Source organism: Lynx canadensis, chromosome B2, assembly GCF_007474595.2.
Source record: "Lynx canadensis isolate LIC74 chromosome B2, mLynCan4.pri.v2, whole genome shotgun sequence".
In the NCBI taxonomy this organism is placed as follows: Eukaryota; Metazoa; Chordata; class Mammalia; order Carnivora; family Felidae; genus Lynx; species Lynx canadensis.
Window position 1 is genome coordinate 92,382,005 of NC_044307.1, and position 21,768 is coordinate 92,403,772.

General features: G+C 36.0%; 1 protein-coding gene and 1 pseudogene across 1 annotated transcript in view; one reads left to right on the forward strand and one right to left on the reverse strand.

The window, feature by feature from the left end:
* GRIK2 (glutamate ionotropic receptor kainate type subunit 2) overlaps positions 1-21,768 on the forward strand; it is a 655,189-nt gene that overhangs the window by 433,124 nt on the left and 200,297 nt on the right. The window contains exon 10 of the mRNA XM_030316033.1: positions 8,453-8,659. Coding sequence (XP_030171893.1) covers positions 8,453-8,659 — 207 coding nt within the window. The remainder of the gene's footprint in view (positions 1-8,452; positions 8,660-21,768) is intronic.
* LOC115514226 lies at positions 2,256-3,316 on the reverse strand (annotated as a pseudogene).

Genomic DNA, 21,768 nt, shown 5'->3' on the forward strand with positions numbered 1-21,768 from the left:
AAGTGTCTGACTCTTGATTTCAGCTCAGGTCATGATCTTATGGTTTGTGAGTTTGAGCCCCATGTTGGGCTCTGTGCTGCTTAGGCTTCAATCTCTCTCTCTCTATGTCAAAATAAAATAAATTAAAAAACAGAAAAATAAAAAAGGTGTGTGTGTGTGTGTGTGTGTGTGTGTGTGTGTGTGTGTGTGTAACAGAGAGAGAGAGAGAGAGAGAGAGAGAGAGAGAGAAAGGGAGGGAGGGAGGGAGGGAGAGAACCCTATATTCATTAAGGAAAAATTAAGACACATTAAAAATATCTCTTAAATGCTTATACTGTTTTTAATTGAGAATATTGTTACCCATAGCAACTGGAGTTTCAGCTGGTTGCCATTTAAAACTTGTTTTGTTATGAGGGTAAATTCAGAACAAGATTGAGGCTGAGTATCCATTTCTGTTTTCCCAAATAAATTATTTAAGGGCCACAGTGTCATAGGTCCTGCTCTAAAATAAAACATAATCATGTATTTCAAAGGTATACTGTATGTTGATATTTCCTCTCTGGTAATTAATGAAGCAAAGTAGCCTTGTGAATGATACAGAATATTATAAAATAGACAAGAATCTCAAATTCACTACTAGACTGAGAGTTCCAGAAGGGCAGAAACTTTTCTGTATTGTTTTGTTTTTCACTGTTGTATATCTGATGCCTAAAATGGTACACGATAGTCAATGTGTATTTGAATAAATAAATAAATTAGTTTAGCCTTATCATTGAAATGGCAAGGGATAGTTTATACATCTATAAAATTAAATAGCATTTTTATGTACCTATCTTTTGAATATCACGAGTATGGCAATGATAGTTCAGGGGTTAGCATATGAAAAAATAATTTAGGTCTAGATAAGGTCTGAAGGATATGTGAGTTATAACTTAAGAATTTTAAAGTTTTATTATATTTAAATAAAACATTTTGGTCCCCTCAACCTCAAAACATATTTTACTTTTTTTAGAACTTCATTTTGGTTATATTCTTTGCCAACTCCCAGTCTAATGCAGATAAAAATACATGAGTTATTGGGTTCCTTAAAACTGGGTTTGATAGTGGAAATGCTGACAAATCTTTATTACAGATGCCAGTGAAATGAAGTGCTTTTACCTCTAGCAAATGCTGATGTGGAGATTTAAGACTATATGAGAAATCAGTAAAGTTGCCCAGGAGAGTTTTATCATATTATTCATTGAACTCAGTATGTGGTACAGTAATTGCTTCTGGTACCATTTTTCTTTTCCTACATGAGGTTATTATTTATCCTTGTGCTGTATGAAACAGAGAAAGAGAGTCTAAAGGAGAGTCATAACTGGATGTAAACTATCTTGTGACACAATGTAGCTGGAGATAGGAATCACAACTGGAAAATGGTGTCTTACTTATCAGAATTAAATATAGGAAGAATGATATTTGACATTGTGGAGACCCATAAATATTAAAAAGATGCACTCAGACCACATTTTTTTCTAGTGATATGAAAACCTGTTTAAAATATATATCTAAATAGACTTTAATCTCACAGGGATCAACAAATTTATTCGCCCTGACAGAAGTTTTCTTATTAGCTTATAGGTGGTGGAAATCAAGTTAATAGGTAGGATAGTTACTAGGAAAAGCTGAATTAATGAGAATTAAGTAGCATAACAATCTTTAAAATTTTTTGCTTTGCTTTTGTATTTTGTGCACATATATCCATCATGTGCCTCAAATATATTTCATTAAGCACTAACTTAATTTTTTTCTAATGTGCAAGTGAGTTTGTGTGAAAGACATACCATAAATATTTTGGAACAAAGATTTTAAATAGAGACAATGATGCCTTAATAATGCAAATGCAGTTTTTAGACACGCATATTACTACCTTAATCTGTTAGGCTTAAAATTGCTATTTTCACAAATTCTTGAAGAACTTTTATGTTAAAAATGTATTCTTTCTGGGGCCCCTGGGTGGCTCAGTCACGGAAGCGTCCGACTCTTGGTTTCAGCTCAGGTAATGATCTTACCGTTCATGAGCTGGAGCCCTCCATCAGACTGTGTGCTGACAGTGCGGAGTCTGCTTGGGATTCTTTTTCCTTCTCTCCCTCTCTCTGCCCCAGCTGCACTCTCTTTCTCTCAACAAAAATAAAGAAACTTAAAAAAATAATTAAAAAATGTGTTCTTACTTGGAAAGGAGGTCATTTGTGATGAATGAATTTTTTGGATTACATATTTACTACTTTTTTTTTCACAAATAAGATTTTTTATTTGTCACCATTAAATGTCTGAATTGTAAAAGATTCTTGGACTGGTGGCTCATATCCATCAGCTCGTTCAACTTTAGCACCGGTCTCATCCCCAGTAGCTTTCCAGAACTACGACCTTCACCATGAAGCCCCATGAGCTGTCTCAATTCAAACTTGGGCTTCTTCAGCATTTTTACTTTTCTAATGAAGACATCATTAGACATCATTAGATAAATAGACTGACAAGCCTTCTCTATGTCTTTTCCGATGCTGTCTGGAATCAATTTACTGACAACTTCTTTCAAGTCATTTGTCTGCACCTCTTGGGTCATGATTTTCATCATCTCTTTCTGAATTTGGTGGATCTGTTGGTGCTGAGCATAAGAGGTCTTCCGAATCTGATTGTTGCGTTTTTTAGTAAAACTGACACAAAAGAGAGGAAGCAAATAGCCACCGGTAGTCTTGACATCAACGTGAGCTTCAATCATGGTCTGCCATTTTTTGACCATGGAGCACATTTTGTCCTGGGTAAGATCCATGCCATGGAAATTAGGCAGTTTTTGCCCTGAACATCTTCAGTAATTAGCTTGAATTTCCTAAATGCAATTTCATTATTCTGCAGATCAGCAAGGCTTACTTCAAACACACGACCCTTAAGGCCATCAGATGCGATTTTGGTTCCTTGAGTTCTCGTGACTAGTGTTTTCCAGTATTTCTTATATTAGACATTGCTGGTGCTTTTACATCATACCAATCTTTCTTTGGGGGGCGCCTGGGTGGCACAGTCGGTTAAGCAACCGACTTCAGCCAGGTCACGATCTCGCGGTCCGTGAGTTCGAGCCCCGCGTCAGGCTCTGGGCTGATGGCTCAGAGCCTGGAGCCTGTTTCCGATTCTGTGTCTCCCTCTCTCTCTGCCCCTCCCCCGTTCATGCTCTGTCTCTCTCTGTCCCCCAAAAAAATAAATAAATAAACGTTGAAAATGGATCAACCACTTTCTTCTTGGCTCCCTTTTTGCCGCCATTCGTAAGGAGCTTGTTCTTGCCTACCGCCATGGTGCTGCTCAGGGAGCGAAAAGGGCTATATCTACTACTTTTCTGCAATGTTGTTTTCATTGCATTGTTCAATTAGTAAATGTATTACCATTTTGCATGCATTACATTAACCTAGCGGCTAATCTCAGTGATTGAAAAAATAATAAAGTCATACAATATATATTAAGTTATCTAATGAGCTATGTGCAAATTATGCATTCAAATTGAGTTTGGAAATTATCATTAGAAGTCATTTAATATAGAAAGTATACTGTGGAGGCAAATATTCCAATAATCTGACTCTCTAGTTTGTATGCTGGCTATTGATCTTGGCAAAAGCACTCTTGCCGTCAGTTTCTTCATTTGTAAAATAGAAATAATAATATTATGGACTTATGGTTATAATGAGAAATAAATAAGTTTATCCAAGGGTAGCACCCAGAACAGTGTCTGGTACAAAGTATAGGTGCTGGAAAATATTAGATAGTTCTATTATTTAGTGTATGGATCTTAACAAATCATCAATATTTTGAGTTTTAAATTAAAAAAAAAACATTTATTTATAAATCAAAAACTGAATGAAATCAAAATATTAATTCAATAGAATTAATGTATTGTACCCACATGCTTCTTTTGATTCCCATTCTACCAGTCCCAAATTCTCAGGCTGTCCCATCTTCTGCAGAGAAATATGGTATGTTCTTGTCAAATCTCTAACCTCATGCCCATGGGTTAGGAAACTGAGGATTTGTTACCACCATACCTGAAACTCATAGGAGAATTTCCCTGTCTTATAATTTTTTCTTTCAAGTTCAAGTTCCTTTGGTTTTGACAGTTGACCAGAGCAATCCATTTACATTCTGTTCAGTATGGAAGTCATTTTACTTGTTTTCTGCTATGTACCCGATGATGTTTGGTCTTTTTGATGCAAATTTAAGTAATTATCATGCCATATAAGTTGCTTAACTCTAGTTCAGAAGATAAATGTGTATATATGTGTATGTGTGTATGTATAATATAATATATATACATTATATTATATTATATTATATTATATTATATTATATTATATTATATTATATATTCATTCCAAGGTAAAAGGGGCGTTTAAATTGTCATCCATGGAAACGTTTTATCTAACTTAGAAGACTAGCATGCCACTAAGAGTAGAGAGGAGGGGCACCTGGGTAACTCAGTCGGTTGAGCGTCCAACTTCAGCTCAGGTCATGATCTCATGGTTCATGAGTTTGAGCCCTGCATTGGGCTCTGTGCTGACAGCTCAGAGCCTGGAGCCTGCTTCGGATTCTGTGTCCCACCCCCTCTTTTCTGCCCCACTCCTGCTTGTGCTCTGTCTCTCTCTGTCTTTCAAAAATGAATAAACAAAAAAAATTAAAAAAAGAAGAGTAGAGAGGAAAAGTGGGTATAATAGTCACAGGGGTGGAAGAAGACTCTATTTGTCACATTTGTAGTATTCTCTGTGCCCCTGGAGAATCAATTTTATATGTGATCACATAGTACTAAAAATTAGGATCCTTACTGTCCTTTACCTCATGGTAAGCCTAAATATCTAGCTTTGATTTTAGTTACAAATTAATTTCTGTTTCCTATGTGTTTGATCTAATTCCATTTCAAACTCCAGCACATGTAGATTTTCTACAAATGCTCTTATGGTGTAGAAAGCAACATAAAATAATGGGGAAAGTATGTATTTTGGAATTTAGAAAACCTGAGTTCTTAGCTGAGTCCCTTCTTAGCTTTTATCTCTTAGCTATATGACCTCTCTGAAAAATGACAATTAATAAAATAAGCTAGTAAAATGGTCCTAATACAATAGTTCTACTAGTAATTAAAATACCCTAACTAGTAAAATAGTTTACATATTAAAATAGTTCTAATAAAACTCCATTGAAGTATATGAAAAGATGTTCAATATCATATGTCCTTAGGGAATTTTGAATTAAAGCAGCAGTGAAAAACCAATACATACCTATTAGAATGGCCAAAAGCCAGAGCACTGGATATTGAAGAAATGGGCAAAAGATATGAAAAGACATTTCTAGAAAGAAGATATCCAGATGACTAACAGACACATGAAAAAATGCTCAACATCACTCATTGTCGGGAAAATACAAATCAAAGCCACAATGAGATACCACCTCACACCTGTCAGAATGGCTAAAATGAACAACTCTCAGGCAACAATAGATGTTGGCGAGGATGAGAAGAAAGAGGAACCCTTTTGAACTATTGGTGGGAATGCAAACTGGTGCAGCCATTCTGGTAAACAGTTTGGAGTTTCCTTAAAAAATTAAAAATAGAACTACCCAATGGCCCAGCAATTGCACTTAGTAGGCATTTATCCAAAGATACAGGAGTGCTGATTCGAACTGGCACATGCACCCCAATGTTTACAACAGCACTGTTGACAATAGCCAAAGTATGGATAGAGCCCAAATGTCCATCAACTGATAAATATAATGGAATATCACTCGGCAATCAAAAAGAATGAAATCTTGCCATTTGCAACAACGTGGGTGGAACTAGAGTATATCATGCTAAGCTAAATAGGTCAGAAAAAGATAAATATCATATGATTTCACTCATGTGGAATTTAAGAAACAAAACAGATGAACATAGGGGAAGGGAAGCAAAAAAAAGATAAAAACAGAGAAGAAGACAAACCTTAAGATTCTCTTAAATACACAGAACAAACTGAGGGTTGCTGGCAGGGTGTTGGGTGGGGGAATGGGCTAAAAGGGCAAGGGGCATTAAGGAGGACCTTGTTGGGATGAGCACTGGGTGTTATATGTAAATGATGAATCACTAAAATCTATTCCTGAAATCATTATTACACTATATGTTAACTAACTTGGATTTACATTAAAAATAAATAAATAAATGAATGTTGTATTTTATGCTCAGTAGCTTGTCTTTATAATTTTAATGGTGTCTTTCACAAAGCAAAAAAAAATGTAATTGTTATAAAGTCCAATTTTCACGTTTTTTCTTCTATGATTGTGCATTTTGTGTCAGGTCTAAAGATTTTCTCTTATGCTTTTTAAAATAATTGTTTTTAATGTTTATTTATTTTTGAGAGAGATAGAGCACGAGAGGGGAAGGGCCAGAGAGAGAAGGAGACACATAATCTGAAGCAGGCTCCAGGCTCCAGGCTCCAGGCTCCAGGCTCCGAGCTGTCAGCACAGAGCCAGATGTGGGGCTCAAACTCATAGACTGTGAGATCATGACCTGAGCCAAGTTGGATGCTTAACTGACTGAGCCTCCCAGGCGCCACTCTCCTATGCTTTTATTTTCTAAAAGTTTAATGGCTTTTATATTTAAATATACAAAATTATATATAGTGTATATATGTGTATATATATATATATATATATATAGAGAGAGAGAGAGAGAGAGAGAGAGAGAGAGAGAGAGGGAGGGAGAGAGAGAGCTGAAGGAGAAGCAGTGTTATCAAGATGTGGGTCCAATAAAGCAAAAAGTTGAAGGGAATTCCAAAAATTAGTTACAAATGTGGAACAATGTGCTGATCTCTAAGCAAGAGTTCTTTAGCACAGAGTTCAGTGTGTAGGAGTGTCAGAAGAACAGCACACTGGTCAGGTTGGAGTGTGTATGAAATAGTACAGGGATAAGCCAGGTCAACAGTGATGGGAAGAAAAATGGAATTAGTCTTGTTTCTGAGATGAGTGTGGACAAGAGGACACATTGCTATCATATCTAAAATGCCCTTAGGTGTGATGACCTTCATGGGATGAGTATTGTTCTCCCAGGGTTGGGAGGAGGGTGGTCATCTTTCTAGATGGACTGGCATGGCAGCCTTTTAAGTTTTTCTACTTTGCAGTGTCTTTTTCTGACAGCACCTTCCAGAGGCTTTACCCATAGTCAAATAGAAATAAGTAGTACCTCCAACTGCACTCTGGATACCAGATATCTGGATACAGATACCATGTTCCACCTGCCCCCACGAAAGTATGCTAATGCACGGATTGTCTTAGTACTTAATTAAACATGTGAATTTTTAACAGGGCCTGTTATTCAGAGACTTACAGGATTTGGCTCCTCATTCTTTCTACATTTCTGACCTTGTTCAACTAATTCCCTCACTTACTGGATGTGATTCCTGTCACACTGATGGCTGTAGTCCTCTTTCTGGAACACTCCAGTGTCATATTGGCCTTAAGGCTTTACTTGCTGTATCCTTGACCTGAAGTTCTCTTCTGTCAGATTTTCAAATGACTAGATTCTTTTTCATCTTTTAGTTTCTACTTCATCTCTCATCTCCTCATCAAAGACTTCCAGACATATTTCTCAATTTTGTCTTGTTTTCTCTTATCTTGCCAAGTACCTTGAGGTTGTTCTGTATCCTATTCCCCTATTTTATGTTTTTATCCCATTTATCAGTATCAGAAATTATGTGTTCTACTTGTTTAGGCATTTATTATTTATTTCCTCATATATATCATGAACTTTATGACTCAGAAATTTCTCTTTTATATAGAGGAGGGCTGGCTCATAGTAGACGCTTCATAAAATATTGTCAGATGAATGTATAAACACTTGATAAATGTTTCTTTTTCTATATTCCAAAGTAAGCTACTATTTCTTTTTCTATAAATAAATATAGTGGTTATGATTTTCATGGTTGTTTGGACAAAATGTGGTAATATATAAAAGTCCATACTACAGTTTTTAACACATAGTAGGCAATTAGGCAGTGAATTTTTTTTTTCATTTTTCCATCAATATATCCCACTGAAATAGAACAGTAGATATTGATTAAATGATATAATTCAAACTGGGGTATTGTAATCATGTGAAATGATATCTTACATATTACATATTTTATGGCATATATCACATTATATACTATCCCTTATATATGACATAAGATATATGATATGGGATATGTGACATATTTTTATTAGATAGTAATGATGAAATTATTATAGTTAAATATTCTCCTTTGAAGCACAAATATTCCAAAAGTAATCTGCCTTCTTAGGTTTTCAAACTATGTGAATTACAATTAGGAAAAAAATAAAATTGTCTGTATTTCTAAATTAAAGTGAAATATTCTATCTTCTAAGGAAAGCTTTTATTCTTATAGTTTCATGATTAACTATTATTTCCTACCTTCATGTTTACTGTTTCCAGGAAGAACCCTATGTCTTGTTTAAGAAGTCTGACAAACCTCTCTATGGGAATGATCGATTTGAGGGCTATTGTATTGACCTCCTCAGAGAGTTATCTACAATCCTTGGCTTTACGTATGAAATTAGACTTGTGGAGGATGGGAAATATGGAGCCCAAGATGATGCCAATGGACAGTGGAATGGAATGGTCCGTGAACTGATTGATCACGTAAGCCTTTTTTCTCATTTTTATCATTACCTTTTGTAGATTGCTAAAATATTTACTTTTTAAAAGTTTTTTGATGGTCAAGGGTTAATAATGGCAAAGAGCAGTAATATATTTCAAGTATGTATTTCCTTAAATAATTATCTTCAAAGTATGTCTTATTTTTGCCCTTAAATATAAACAATCTAAGAGGGATGTATGGTTCTATTAGAGAGAGTCGTCTGTTTTAAATTCACTAGTATTTAGTGATTTAATATCTTGAAATATTTAGTCCTAATTTGCAAATTATAATGTGGTTTCCCAACAATTTATTTCTTTTTCACTTTTATAATACTGACTTCATAATCAATAGAAGGAATGATGATGCGAACTCTAAATTTTATGATAAAAATTATCTGGATTAGCATAGGTTACTTCTTATCTTTAGAGATGAGAGAAATCTATATGCAAAAAGAATGGAATAAAGATACTGTGTAAAATAAAGTATTTTAAGTGTATTAATTTGGCGATAGACATTTTATTTATTTAGTTAGTTAGTTGAATAAAGCCAGACATTCCTTCTTTGGTCAAGAAAGCATTATTTCATAATTTCTTAGTTGGCAGTGTCGATTAATTCATCTCTTTGAAATAAACTCTTATTTTTTAAAAATAATAATATTATATTTGGCTTCGTGTTTTGTAACATTTAAGTTTATTTTGACATTTTCCATAATATTAAGGCATGTAATTATTGCCAAATATCTACAAAGTAACAAAATATATTTTGCTTTTAAAAAACCATGAAAACTGTACCCTAAATTAAAGTCCTTACTAATGGAAGTAGCAAAAATAGGCAGTTTTCACAACATTTTGAAGATATTTCATTGCTATTAATTATAAAGTTTATTATCAAGAGTAAAGGAATAAGGGAGATCTGTCTCTATCCCTATCTATCTATCTATCTATCTATCTATCTATCTATCATCTATCTATCAGGGGATGTTAGGGTTTGGTTAGAAGCAGAATAACAAAACAAATAAACAATTATCATTAAACTTATTTTTCTTTAATCTTCAACATATTATTTTAATTATTTGAAATTTACTCAATAAGGTCCTGAGGTTCTAGGCTTAATCAGTTATTTCTAAAAAATTCTGCATAAATGGTCCATTTATATTTTACTTTCTAAAATCTATTAAAGTTGATGAAAATGTATATGATTTGGAATCAGATATGAAACCTTAAACTTTGTGTTCACTTATATTACTATAGCAGCAACCATCAGAAATCTAATTCAAGCTGGTTTAAGCAAAAATGTTAACTTGTTTGTTTGCATCTTTGTAAAGTCCAGAGGTAGTGTGGCTGGATTTAGAATATCAAGATTTAGTGTCCCTGATATTTTGCCTCAGTGTAGTCTTTGTTTCTCTGTATTTGTTTTACTCTTAGACATGTGCCTCTCAACAGATGGCAAGAACAATTGCTACAAACAGTTCTAGATCAACCATCCAGGTAGAAGTAAAACACCTGGACCCTATAATTTAATCAAGGGACCCCAAATTTGGTTTCATTGGCCAGACCAAGGTCATAAACTAGATTCTGAACCAATTATCCCATTCAGAGGAAGTGCTATTCTTGGGGTGCCTAGGTAGCTCAGTTGTTTATGCATCCGACTCTTGGTTTTGGCACAGGTCATGATCTCATGGTTTGTGAGTTCGAGCCACACATGAGGCTCCATGCTGACAGTGTGGTGCCTGCTTGGGATTCTCTCTCTCCCTCTCTCTCTGTCCTTCCCCTGCTGTCTCTCTCTCTCTCTCTCTCTCTCTCTCTCTCTCTCTCTCTCAAAAATAAATAAACTTAAAAATATTTTTTTTAAAAAGGAAAGAAGTGCTATTCTCATTGGATAGCTTGGAGGCAATATATTCACACAAGAAATTAGGAGGTGGGGTGAATCCCTTTTAAAACCACATAGATTTAGATTTGAGGAACTGTGAATTTTTAAAGGAAAATTAGGGTGTTTATCCAGGAAGAAAGTAGAATGGATCCTGCACATACCAATACAAATGTATATCCAGCATCAAACCTTTGCATACGTAGCCTATTTTTTTTTTCAAATAAATTAAAAGTAGAAAATGAAGGTTAGGAAATAATGATTTAGATCTATGGCATAAGAGAGGATGGCACCCAAAATGAAGGAATAGTAAGGGGGATTCTATCAGTTGATATTTGTTTCTCAAGAAAATTATTTGTAGTATTGGATTGAGACCACTGATGAGGGCTTCAAGTTACTGAATCATTTTATTCTTCTTAGTGCCATATCTTTCACTTCACCTTTTATTTTTCCTTTAGTAGAGTACTGTTCTGTCCTAGTATCCACTTTCTTGGTGCCTTCCTCATGTTTCATATTGCCAACCAAGCCTTGGTTATTAATATTTAGCATGAGTCATATTAAGCTAGAATGATGATTATAGTCAATATATTTTTCTTTGTACAACCTCACCCTGGTTTGCATATTTATGAATATGCTAATTTCAACACAAAGTAGTAACTCTTCCTGATAATCAGATAAATATCCTAAACTGCTTGCTCTCCTTGCTTTCTTTGGATAAGCTTATCTTCTCTCATAGCTTGATTACCATGCTCAAACTGAAATTTCACCATTCTGCATCTTTAGGCATGAGCCTTAGATGCATATATCAACCTACCTCTGTTATATTTTTTGCTTAAATATTTCATAAGCATCTCAAAGATAGAATATTCCAGACTGAATTTATTGTTTATATTTCTTAAACCTTTTCTTTCTGAAGAATTTCTTATATCAGTACATGGAGCAATGATTCAATAGGTTCCCTAAGCCAAAATTTAGTAGTCATTTTTGGATATTTCTCACTCCATCATGTTTTATTGAGTGTGGTCCTTAAATAATTTTTTTAATGATTATTTATTTTTGAGAGAGACAGAGACAGAGTGTGAATGGGGGAGGGACAGAGAGAGAGGGAGACACAGAATCTGAAGCAGGCTCCAGGCTCTGACCTTGTCAGCACAGAGAAGGACATGGGGCTCAAACTCATAAACCATGAGGTCATGACCTGAGTGAAAGTCAGATACTTAACTGACTGAGCCACCTAGGGCCCCTGTCCTTAAATAATTTTGAAACCTGCTCACTTATCTCCATCTCCACTGTTACCTGGAATAATATCCCAATATGAGGATCTTTCCTTTCTAATACATTATCTGTATATATATCCATTATCTATCTATCTATCTATCTATCTATCTATCATCTGTCATCTATCTATCTATCTGTCTATCTGTCATCTATATCATTCAGCTAGGGTGTTGTTTCAGAAGAAGAAATCTGGTCATGATTTTCTCGTGCATAAAATCTATCAGTAGTTTCCATTGTCCTAACAATATAGCACCAACTATATAATATATTTATAATACTTCCACATTTGGTTGTCTATCTGTTATGGAAATCTTCTTTTTACACTCCAGATGTACTCTCAGATCTTCTCCACCATGCTTTCTGTATTGGGAGGTTGTCTTACATGGAGTAAATCAATAGGGCTCCCAGTAAGAGATCCAAGGGAAGGAGGAGAGTGAGGTCAGAATATTTATTTCCCTCCTTGCTCCCTGAGATGTTGGCTTGAGCTGGCTGTGTGCCTACAAGGAATGCCAGTTTCTTATTATGAGGCCTGATCTATACAAATCTATCTCCTGTTCTCAGTTCCAATTTACACCCTACATAGGTTTGTTTCTCCAGATCTCAGGATGGTTACAGCTCAGGTGCTATTACCCTTGGGTTCCTGCACCATCCCTTAAAACTTCCCAACACCGGGGGTCCTTGAAATATGTTCCACACACCTGCAGATCAATTTCACTTGCAAACTTGTTAGAAATGCAAATTTTCAGGCCCTAACCTAGAACTACTAGATCTATAACTCTGGGGTGGAGCCCAGCAATCTTTCTTTCAGCAAGCCCTAATGGTGATTCTGATGTTCGCTGAAATTTGAGAATCAATATTCTACCCTCCACCCGGACTTGTGTAATTAATTTTTCTCTTTGTAAACAAATCCTATTCAGTTATCATTTGAGTGTGCCATCTGTTTTCTGTTGAGAAGCTAACTGGCACACCTCTCTATATTTCATCTATTTTGTCCTCTCCAACCAAACCCAGGTGGACTTTTTTCAGCCTTGTTCTCTTTTAAAGCTTTTAGGCTAGTTCTCTGACTGTACCACTCTCTTCAACCTCCACCCAAATCAGCTCATCTGAATTACTTCTACTTAACTTCAGATATACTTGTCCAGTGATGCTTCCCCACCCCACCCCGGAAGCCCACCTGCTATGAGCTTCCACACTACCCTTCTTGCATAACATCTGTCACACTTTAATTACCAGCTTAATATTTGTCATATTTATTTGTATGTATGTTGTATGGTAGTTATGAAATCAGTCAAGACTATTTCAGGTACAAGTGTCAGAAACATGGCTAAAAATAGCTTACACAGATATACTTTAAAAAATATCTCATATTACTAAAAAAGTCCTATGGTGGTTCTCATTTCAAGTATAATTGGATTCAGGGTCTTAAAGTATGTCATTAATGTCTGACACATCCTTTGCTGCCTTTTTGTCTCTTGGCTTTACTCTCCTCTCTAGTTTTTATTCTTAAGTACTTTCTTTCCATATGGTGACAAAGGCGACCCAAGGTGGCTCTAGACCAATGTTTATCAACTGGAAGGATAACCCAAGAGTCTTTTCCCAAGAGACTTTTGGCCATGTTGAGAGACATTATTTATTGTCTTGACTTAAGGAGGTGGGGGAGATGTTGCTACCGGCATCTGAGGATAGAGGCCAGTGGTGCTAACCTCTAAACAATGTGCAAGATAGCCCCTCCCCTCCAAAAAAAAAAGAATTATTTGCTCCAAATATCAGTCTTACTGAAGTTAAGAAACTTTGTTCTAGGCTTACCTGGTTCTTAGGGATCTCCTTTTGAAAGAGATAGAGGTCTTCTTTTGCCAAAGTTTCAGTAAAATCCATGGTGGGGGATTGGGGTAGATGGAGGGGTATCGGCTGGATTAAGTTGGACCATATGCTCATCTGTGAACTAATCTAAAAGGCTACGATTGGGAAGGCAGTAGTTGGAATAGCCAGACCTGGGTTATGTGTCCATATCATACCCTTATCTATTGGATAGAATCTGAATTATGCCACTTATTTGTATATGAACTTGGATGCAGAGGCAACTAATATTTATTTTATACCAACTATGTGCCAGTCCATTTTTGAGTGTTTTGTTGTTGTTGTTGCTGTTGTTTGTTTGTTTTAGGTTTGACTAGGTTAAGTAGAATGGAGATAGCTATCAAAAGGTTATATTTATGCAAGTATTGTGAGGAAGAAATACAATTAAAAATAAAATCTCTTTCCAACCCCAAAAATCTTTCCATAAAGGTAGATGAAAAATAAAATAATTTTATTAATGAATAGGCATTAAATCAGAATGAGATGCACATCACAGTCAATTCACTAAGAGATTACAAAGGCAGAAAGCAATCTCACCCTTTTTTATAGTCAGGAAGGCACAACCCATTGTATACATGTTCTCAAGATAAATAATAACTGGTCCTCAAGTAAGAAGGCTTGAAAGCACCATTTATCACACATAGTTCCTCCTAGATTTATTTGGAAACTGGGGTGACCATCTGTGTTAGCTAATTGGTTTTATTCAATAGAAAAATACACTTCCCAGGTCTTTATGAGAAAGGTGGTTTTTAGGCTCCCACCCACCTAAGTTAGGCTCCTACTTTCCCATGGAAATTTGGAAATAGGGTGTTATCTTCCCTGGTGATTACATTTCAAAGAGATACTTCCCAGATCCTTGGGAAAGGCATTGCTGAGTCATAAAGATGACTAGAGGTTTAATTGGCCTTTTAATATATATTTAAGATAAATATAAATATATATTTGTATATATATAAAATCTTATGGCTAATAATGTGTGTGTGTGTGTGTGTGTGTGTGTGTGTGTGTGTGTGTATAAAAGAGAGAAAGAAGTTACAAGTTTTCTAAAGTAAATGTTCTAGGAAAAGGGGAAGGGATTGATTCCTTTATTTTCAACAAGGAGAACTGAGCCTCCTGTGTTTAATTTGTATTTGCCCTTACAGTTGCAGGTCTTTGGTATTCTAGTAAAGCTGGTTTTAGCACCTTCTCCCTCTGTCCTTTTGAGGGTTTGGTATGATCTCTCAAATCTATTATGATTAACCAGGGATGAATCTTGGTGATGCAATATGAAGATACAACCCCAGAAAGATATTAAGAGAAAGTGGCTCCCTGAGGCAGTTAGTCCTTGAAAAGTGACAAGCCTTCCTGCTGAAAGCACCTTCCTCTTCCATCATCTCTACAGCAGGGCTGTACAACATGGGGTACTAGTAAGTCCTTGGTAAGACAGATGTGGAATAAAATCCTAATTCTTCTGCTGTGTAGTTTGATGTTTTATGCACATTGCCTTAAACTCTTTGAGTCTTAGTTTTTGCAAAAGTAATAGAAATAATATCATATTAATCATTAGGGAGATATACATAAATTCTCTAATGCAGTACCTGACTTATAGTAGATAAGCAGTAGAAGTACAACTAGTAAGTACAAAATTTGCATTATTCTTTCTACTATATTGTTAATGAGTATTCTTATTGAGGACTAAGAAGTAAAAATTGGAGACACTATTATAGTATAAAAAATGTAGGAATTATAGTTGCTACTGATATTAATTTTGAATCAGAGTCAGTAATATTGGCATTAAGTTTTAATAGTAAAATTTATTAATTTGAACATTGGTATTCAAATATCTTATTACTTTTCTACCTAACTGATCTATGTCTTGGTGGTTTTATATTAGAATTAAACATGGGGAAGAATTAATAGAGAGTCAAATTCAGTGTGAGATTAGCAATAGGCAAGATAAGTGGGGGAGGATGATGTTTCGGCAAAGTAGGGACATCCGATTAAAAAATTACTATTTAATATTTTTTTAAAGAGAAAGTAATCATTATAAGAAAAGTCAAAACATGTTTGGACCTCCCTGTATTTATTTTATGGTTTGGTAGTATGTCAAGTTTGAATTCTATTAAAACTGAAAGTGAAGGGATATATTTTCCTTGCTTAAATCCTTTGAAATCTCAACCTGCCACTTCTTAAATACACTTTTAAAGGTTTTTTTCTTAATGTTTATTTATTTTTGAGAGAGAGAGTGCACATGAGAGAGGGAATATTTATCGAAATAATGACACAAATGTTCCACAGTGTTGCACAACAAATGTCAAACTCAAGCACCCTGCTTGAGAGAGAGAGAGAGAGAGAGAGAGAGAGAGAGAGAGAGCGCGCGCAGGGAAGGAGCGGAGAGAGAGGGACAGAGGATCTGAAGCGGGCTCTGTGCTGACAGCCCAGAGCCTGATGCAGGGCTTTAACTCAGGAACCGTGAGATCATGACCTGAGCCTAAGTCAGATGCTTAACTGATTGAGCTACCCAGGTGCCCCTCTTAAATACATGTTTAAACTAAAAATTGCTCAGAAACAAATTATTTGGTAAATTAAAAAAAATGTTAATGGTATATGTCCTACCACAGAGGAAGTAGAGCAGCAATCTAGGCAGTTTTCCCTTTATGTAGGTAACCTGCTTAAAAAAATTAATGTTTATTTATTTTTGAGAGAGAGAGAGAGAGCGTGTGAGTGCAAGTGGGGGAGAGGCAAAGAGAGAGGGAGACACAGAATCTGAAACAGGCTCCAGGCTCTGAGCTGTCAGCACAGAGCTCAACGTGGGGCTCGAACTCATGAACCCGTGAGATCATGACCTGAGCCTAAGTTGGTCATATAACCTACTGATCCACCCAGGCACCCCAGATGACCTGCTTTTTTTTTTGTAACATCTTAATTCTAAGAGGTCTTTCCCTCAGGCTATCTAGTGAGTTATGATTAGTGTCATGGGCCATTCTATTTGAAGTTTGTTGGGCAGCTATAAAAGTTGATTTAAAAAAATTTTTTTTTTTTTTTACCGTTTATTTATTTTTGAGACAGAAAGAGACAGAGCATGAACGGGGGAGGGTCAGAGAGAGAGGGAGACACAGAATCTGAAGCAGGCTCCAGGTTCCTAGCTGTCAGCACAGAGCCCGAAGCGGGGCTCGAACTCACAGACCGTGAGATCATGACCTGAGCCAAAGTCGGACGCTTAACTGACTGAGCCACCCAGGCGCCCCCAAAAGTTGATATTTTTTTGTGAGTCATCACACTAAAATGTAAATCAGGACACTATTTCGTCTTATCAATTCACTGCATCTGAGGTATACTAGGTTGTATTTATTGGCTTCAAATATACTGAAAATAGTTGGGAGACACAACACAATTGCAGAAAGTGGTCAGCATTAAAGAATATTTATTGAAAAAACGACACAAATGTTCAACAGTGTTCCACAACAAATGTTAAACTCAAGCACCATGCTCTTTAGAGAAATTGCTACATATTTTCCAAATTCTTTTATTTTTATGTTGCCTTCCCAAGGCCCCAGTGAAAGTTTCTGTTCAAGGACCAAGTAAAGAAATACACAGTGACATCTTTTTCTCTGGAAAGTAAAGCATTGTAACTTTTTGTATAGTATTTTATGAAGCATTTTATCAAGTTTTCATTCTTAAAACCAAATTTAGCTATTCAGCTATTACTGGTGGGAGTCTCTGTTCTGTGAACGGAGATCTCAGTTCTAGGTTTCCCTACAGAACATTTACCTGAGGATCTGCGCTCAAATAAAGACAGCCAGGAGGAAAGTAGCAAGCACAAAGCAGTTTATTAAGGACAGTACACCCTCATGATAATAGAGGGGGCAGGCCTGGAGAGGCCAACTGCACTGGGGTTAAGAGTGTCTTTTCTTTTTAATGTTTGCTTAGCTTATGGGTCATAGCTGGTGAGGAGTCTCTGGGGTTATTTCCAATCATTTAAGTGACTCCTCCTAATGGTCAGGAGGTGGAGTTTTTGGCCCTATAGGGTTCTTTTTTTTTTTTTTTTTTAATTTTTTTTTTCAACCTTTATTTATTTTTGGGACAGAGAGAGACAGAGCATGAACGGGGGAGGGGCAGAGAGAGAGGGAGACACAGAATCGGAAACAGGCTCCAGGCTCTGAGCCATCAGCCCAGAGCCTGACACGGGGCTCGAACTCACGGACCGCAAGATCGTGACCTGGCTGAAGTCGGACGCTTAACCGACTGCGCCACCCAGGCGCCCCATTGGCCCTACAGGGTTCTTACTGGAACTGTCATGGCCATCTTTCCCCACTGCTGTGGGGTGGGGTGGGGTGTCAAACCCCCAGTGTAAATATATTATAATGAAGCTATAGTTTACGCTGGGGCCGAGGTTGAAGAGGAGAGCACATGTTGTGCACCTGTGGCTCCTGGTCTGTCAGCCCCACGGTGTTGGAAGCCACAATGCCAGGATGATGAAAGCTATAAGTCAGGATATTGTGCCCTTAGGTTTCTAATGGTAACGTATTTATCACCACCCTTGTCTCCAGCTCATGTTTACCTAACTGCCTACTCTATAAGCGCCTGACTTAGTAGTGGGGAGTACACAGAATCTTGCTAATGCAACCATGTTATTAAGCTAGGCATAAATTTTACTTGTAGCTTTGGGTGGTGTATTCTTTATGGCTAATAACTCATTTACGGGCTCATGAGACTACTGTTGTGAGTATGTTATTCATAAAGCCAACTAGAGTTATTCATAAGCATGAGGGAAAACACCTAAGCTGCAGTAAGCCAGCAGCACATGTTATTATGGGACTACTTAAAGGAGACAAGGGCAGTTAAATTACATTCAAATCTCTGGTGATGTTTGCCTTGGCAGTGGAAAACTTCAGGAGAATTTATACTTGTAAACATACATAAATTAATACAGTAGTATGCAAAGTCTGTGTATGTCCAGGTCAAAAATAGACCACAGATCACAGACACTCCTTGTTACTTGAAATTCTTGGCCTTTTCATCCTTCCCACAGAATACACCCCAGCTTGAGGCAAATTTCAGCACACTCTTAAACCAGTGGTCTTCTGGGCCTTTCCTGACTTAGTGTCTTAATGCTGATAAAATGTTTGAGGGAATATTACGTCTGCAAATCCACAATTACTTCTTACCTGGGCAAAGTTGGGAATTTGGGTTCTATTTTTTATAATTATAGCTGAAAAATCAGAGGTTTTTAAAGTCATATTCTCATTCCCTTTACCTCATTAGAATTGTGTAGATTAGAGTATTAGACTATTAGAGGTGTGTGTGAAAAAAAAAAAAAAGCAGGGGGAACGCTGTGTGGCTCAGTCGGCTGAGAGGCTGACTCTCGGTTTTGGCTCAGGTCATGATCCCAGGGTTGTGGGATTGAGCCCTACATGGGGCTCCACATTGACTGTGGAGTCTGTTTAAGATTCTCCTCTCTCCCTCTGCCTCCTCACCCCCCTCCCCAACTCTCTCTCTCTCAAAAAAAGCGTGTATGCTTTTTTCTAAGTAACATTTAAAACCTAGATCTTTTAGAGGTGCCAACTACTTTTAGAAAGTTACGACTTCTCTGTGCATAAAGAGACTTGTGTCTTAATATCATTAACCATTTGTTGTTGGTAAGAGAGTGTATTGGTCAATAAAAGCTTTTCCTTTTCTTTTTGATGAAGATCCTTTGTATAACTTTAGATGCTGTAGAAATTTTAAAGATAAACACAAGCTTGATCATTTGATAGATATCTTAAAAAAACAGTGAGAAAATCTGTTTCAGTGTATCAAACAACTATGGCAAAGAGGGAAGTCTATTGGGATCTAGTTCACTCTTATTTTACATTATTTTTAAGAAGACCCATGATGCTATGGATTTCTAGCTGCATGAATGCTTCCCAGCATGCTGTCTTAGCATTGCAATTGGTATTTAACATTATCAAACCTTTTATGATTCATAAATGAGCCTAACAGGACCTTACTATACTCTGCTTTTGCCTCCTGATTGCTCTTTTATTATATTCTAGGAAGGAAATCAAATATTTGTTTTTCAGGGAACTTAAAGAGGCTCCAGGTATTATCACAAAAAATTGAAAGGCTAAGTCAAAAAACGGTTTTAAATACATGGGGATTGACTTACACTGTAGCTTTGAGTTTTGATAGTGTGTTGTCTCAGTTTTGTGCTCTAGTGGAAGCATTCTAGTATTTTCAGGCAAAAAAATTGAAGAGTAGTAATACTATTGTCACTTTTTTAATTTTAGGAAAAATAACTAAAACATAGATGTGCAAATTTATTTATAATTTCCCATGACCCAAAAGTGATGACTGTTAGCAGGTTTGTTTCCTTTGCTTTAAGTTTTTCTCTTTTAGTATGTGACATTGCATATGATGGCGAAGTCCCTTAGTTACCATAAGAATTCTCAATTTAGTAATTTTCCAAGTCAAGCACAAAAGATAGAATATCATTTCCCTCATTCCTCTCCAAATGTAACCACTATCTTAAGTTTGGTATTGTTCTCGTCCATTGTATGTAAATCACTCAATAGTACTCTATGATAGGAATGTGCCATTTTTATTTAACTAGTCCTCTACTGAGAGACATTGAAGTTATTTCCAGTGTTATGTTAACAAAAACCAATGCTGTTATGAAGCTCCAGTCTTATCTTATCTCCTAGAGCACCTATGTAAGACCTTCTCAAAAGGGTCTGCTGAGAAAGGAATTGTTCAGTGTTCATATATGTTTCCAATTTCATAAGATATTGAAAATACTGTTCTCCAGATTATTTTATTAATATACATTTCCACCCATAGTATAGTTTCTGTTTGTCTGCAAAATTACTAACTTGAAGTTCTCACTATTTGAATTCGGTTAATCTTCATGCAAATGAAATCTCATTGCTTTAATTTGCAATTCCCTGATTGTTAGCCTCTTTGTCCTCCCTGAACATTTATAGATGAGTTTCTCCTCTGAATTTCCCATTTGCTTCCTTTGACTTATGATTGATACATAGTAATTTGTTATATTTTCTGAATAATAATAATGTAAATATTTATCCCAGTTAGGACTTTATTTTTTAATTTGTTTAAAGTGTGTGTGCCTGTGTTTTCGTATTAAAGTTTTGAAGTTTGAGTTTCTCGAATTTATTAATTTTTCCTATGTCTTGTGATGTTTTTGTGCATGTTGGAAAAATTCTTCCTTAACTGAAGCTCATGAGAATATTTTCCTATTATTTAAAAGGCTAAGATTTTTGTCTTTCAAATATAGCTCTTTTGCCCACCTACAATTTGTTTATTATGCCCAAATACATGTGTTGGACTTCAACTTAAATAAAAGTCTCAATTCCTTCTCTTCCTTTCATGAAGACCCCAAATACTCTAAGCTACAACATATTTGGTAATAATTTTCCTTTCTTTGTTAAACAAACAAACAAACAAACTTCAGAAAGCAAGTAGTTTTTACCTTTCTATTTTATTTATTTATTTTGAGACACAGACAGCATGAGTGGGGAAGGGGCAGAAAGAGGGAGAGAGAGAATCCTAAGCAGTCTCTGCCTGTCAGCACAGAGGTTGATGTGGGGCTTGAACTCGTGAAACCCACAGATCATGACATGAGATCTGGCTAAAAGTCAAATAATGCTTAGCTGACTAAGCCACACAGGTGTCCCACAAGTAGTTTTTACTTTTAATGAGAAATCCTGTGACTATTATCTCAGACATTAAAGGCAAGGAATTAGGGAAAGTGTGTGACATGTTAAAAATGGCTAATGCATTCTTTATAACTGAATTTTTTTCCTCAAGATTTAAAAAGCAACATGTCACAGTCAAAATGTACTGTCTAATAATTCAGAGGCAAAGGTGAGAAAGTTAATCTAGAGGTAGGATATCACAACCAGTATAATTCTGATTTGTACTGTATAAGATTCATTGGAAATTATCCTACAGTTGATACTCAACAACCATTTATTGAATGCCTGTTCTGGGAAAGACACTGTTAATTATAGCATTAGCAATATCTCTTAAAAATAATGATTATATTTTATTTTTTAAAAAAAGCAAATCAGACATATTAAGTGTTAATTTTTTTTAATTACTAGTGTAATAAAGAATTTCTCCTCCTATGTAA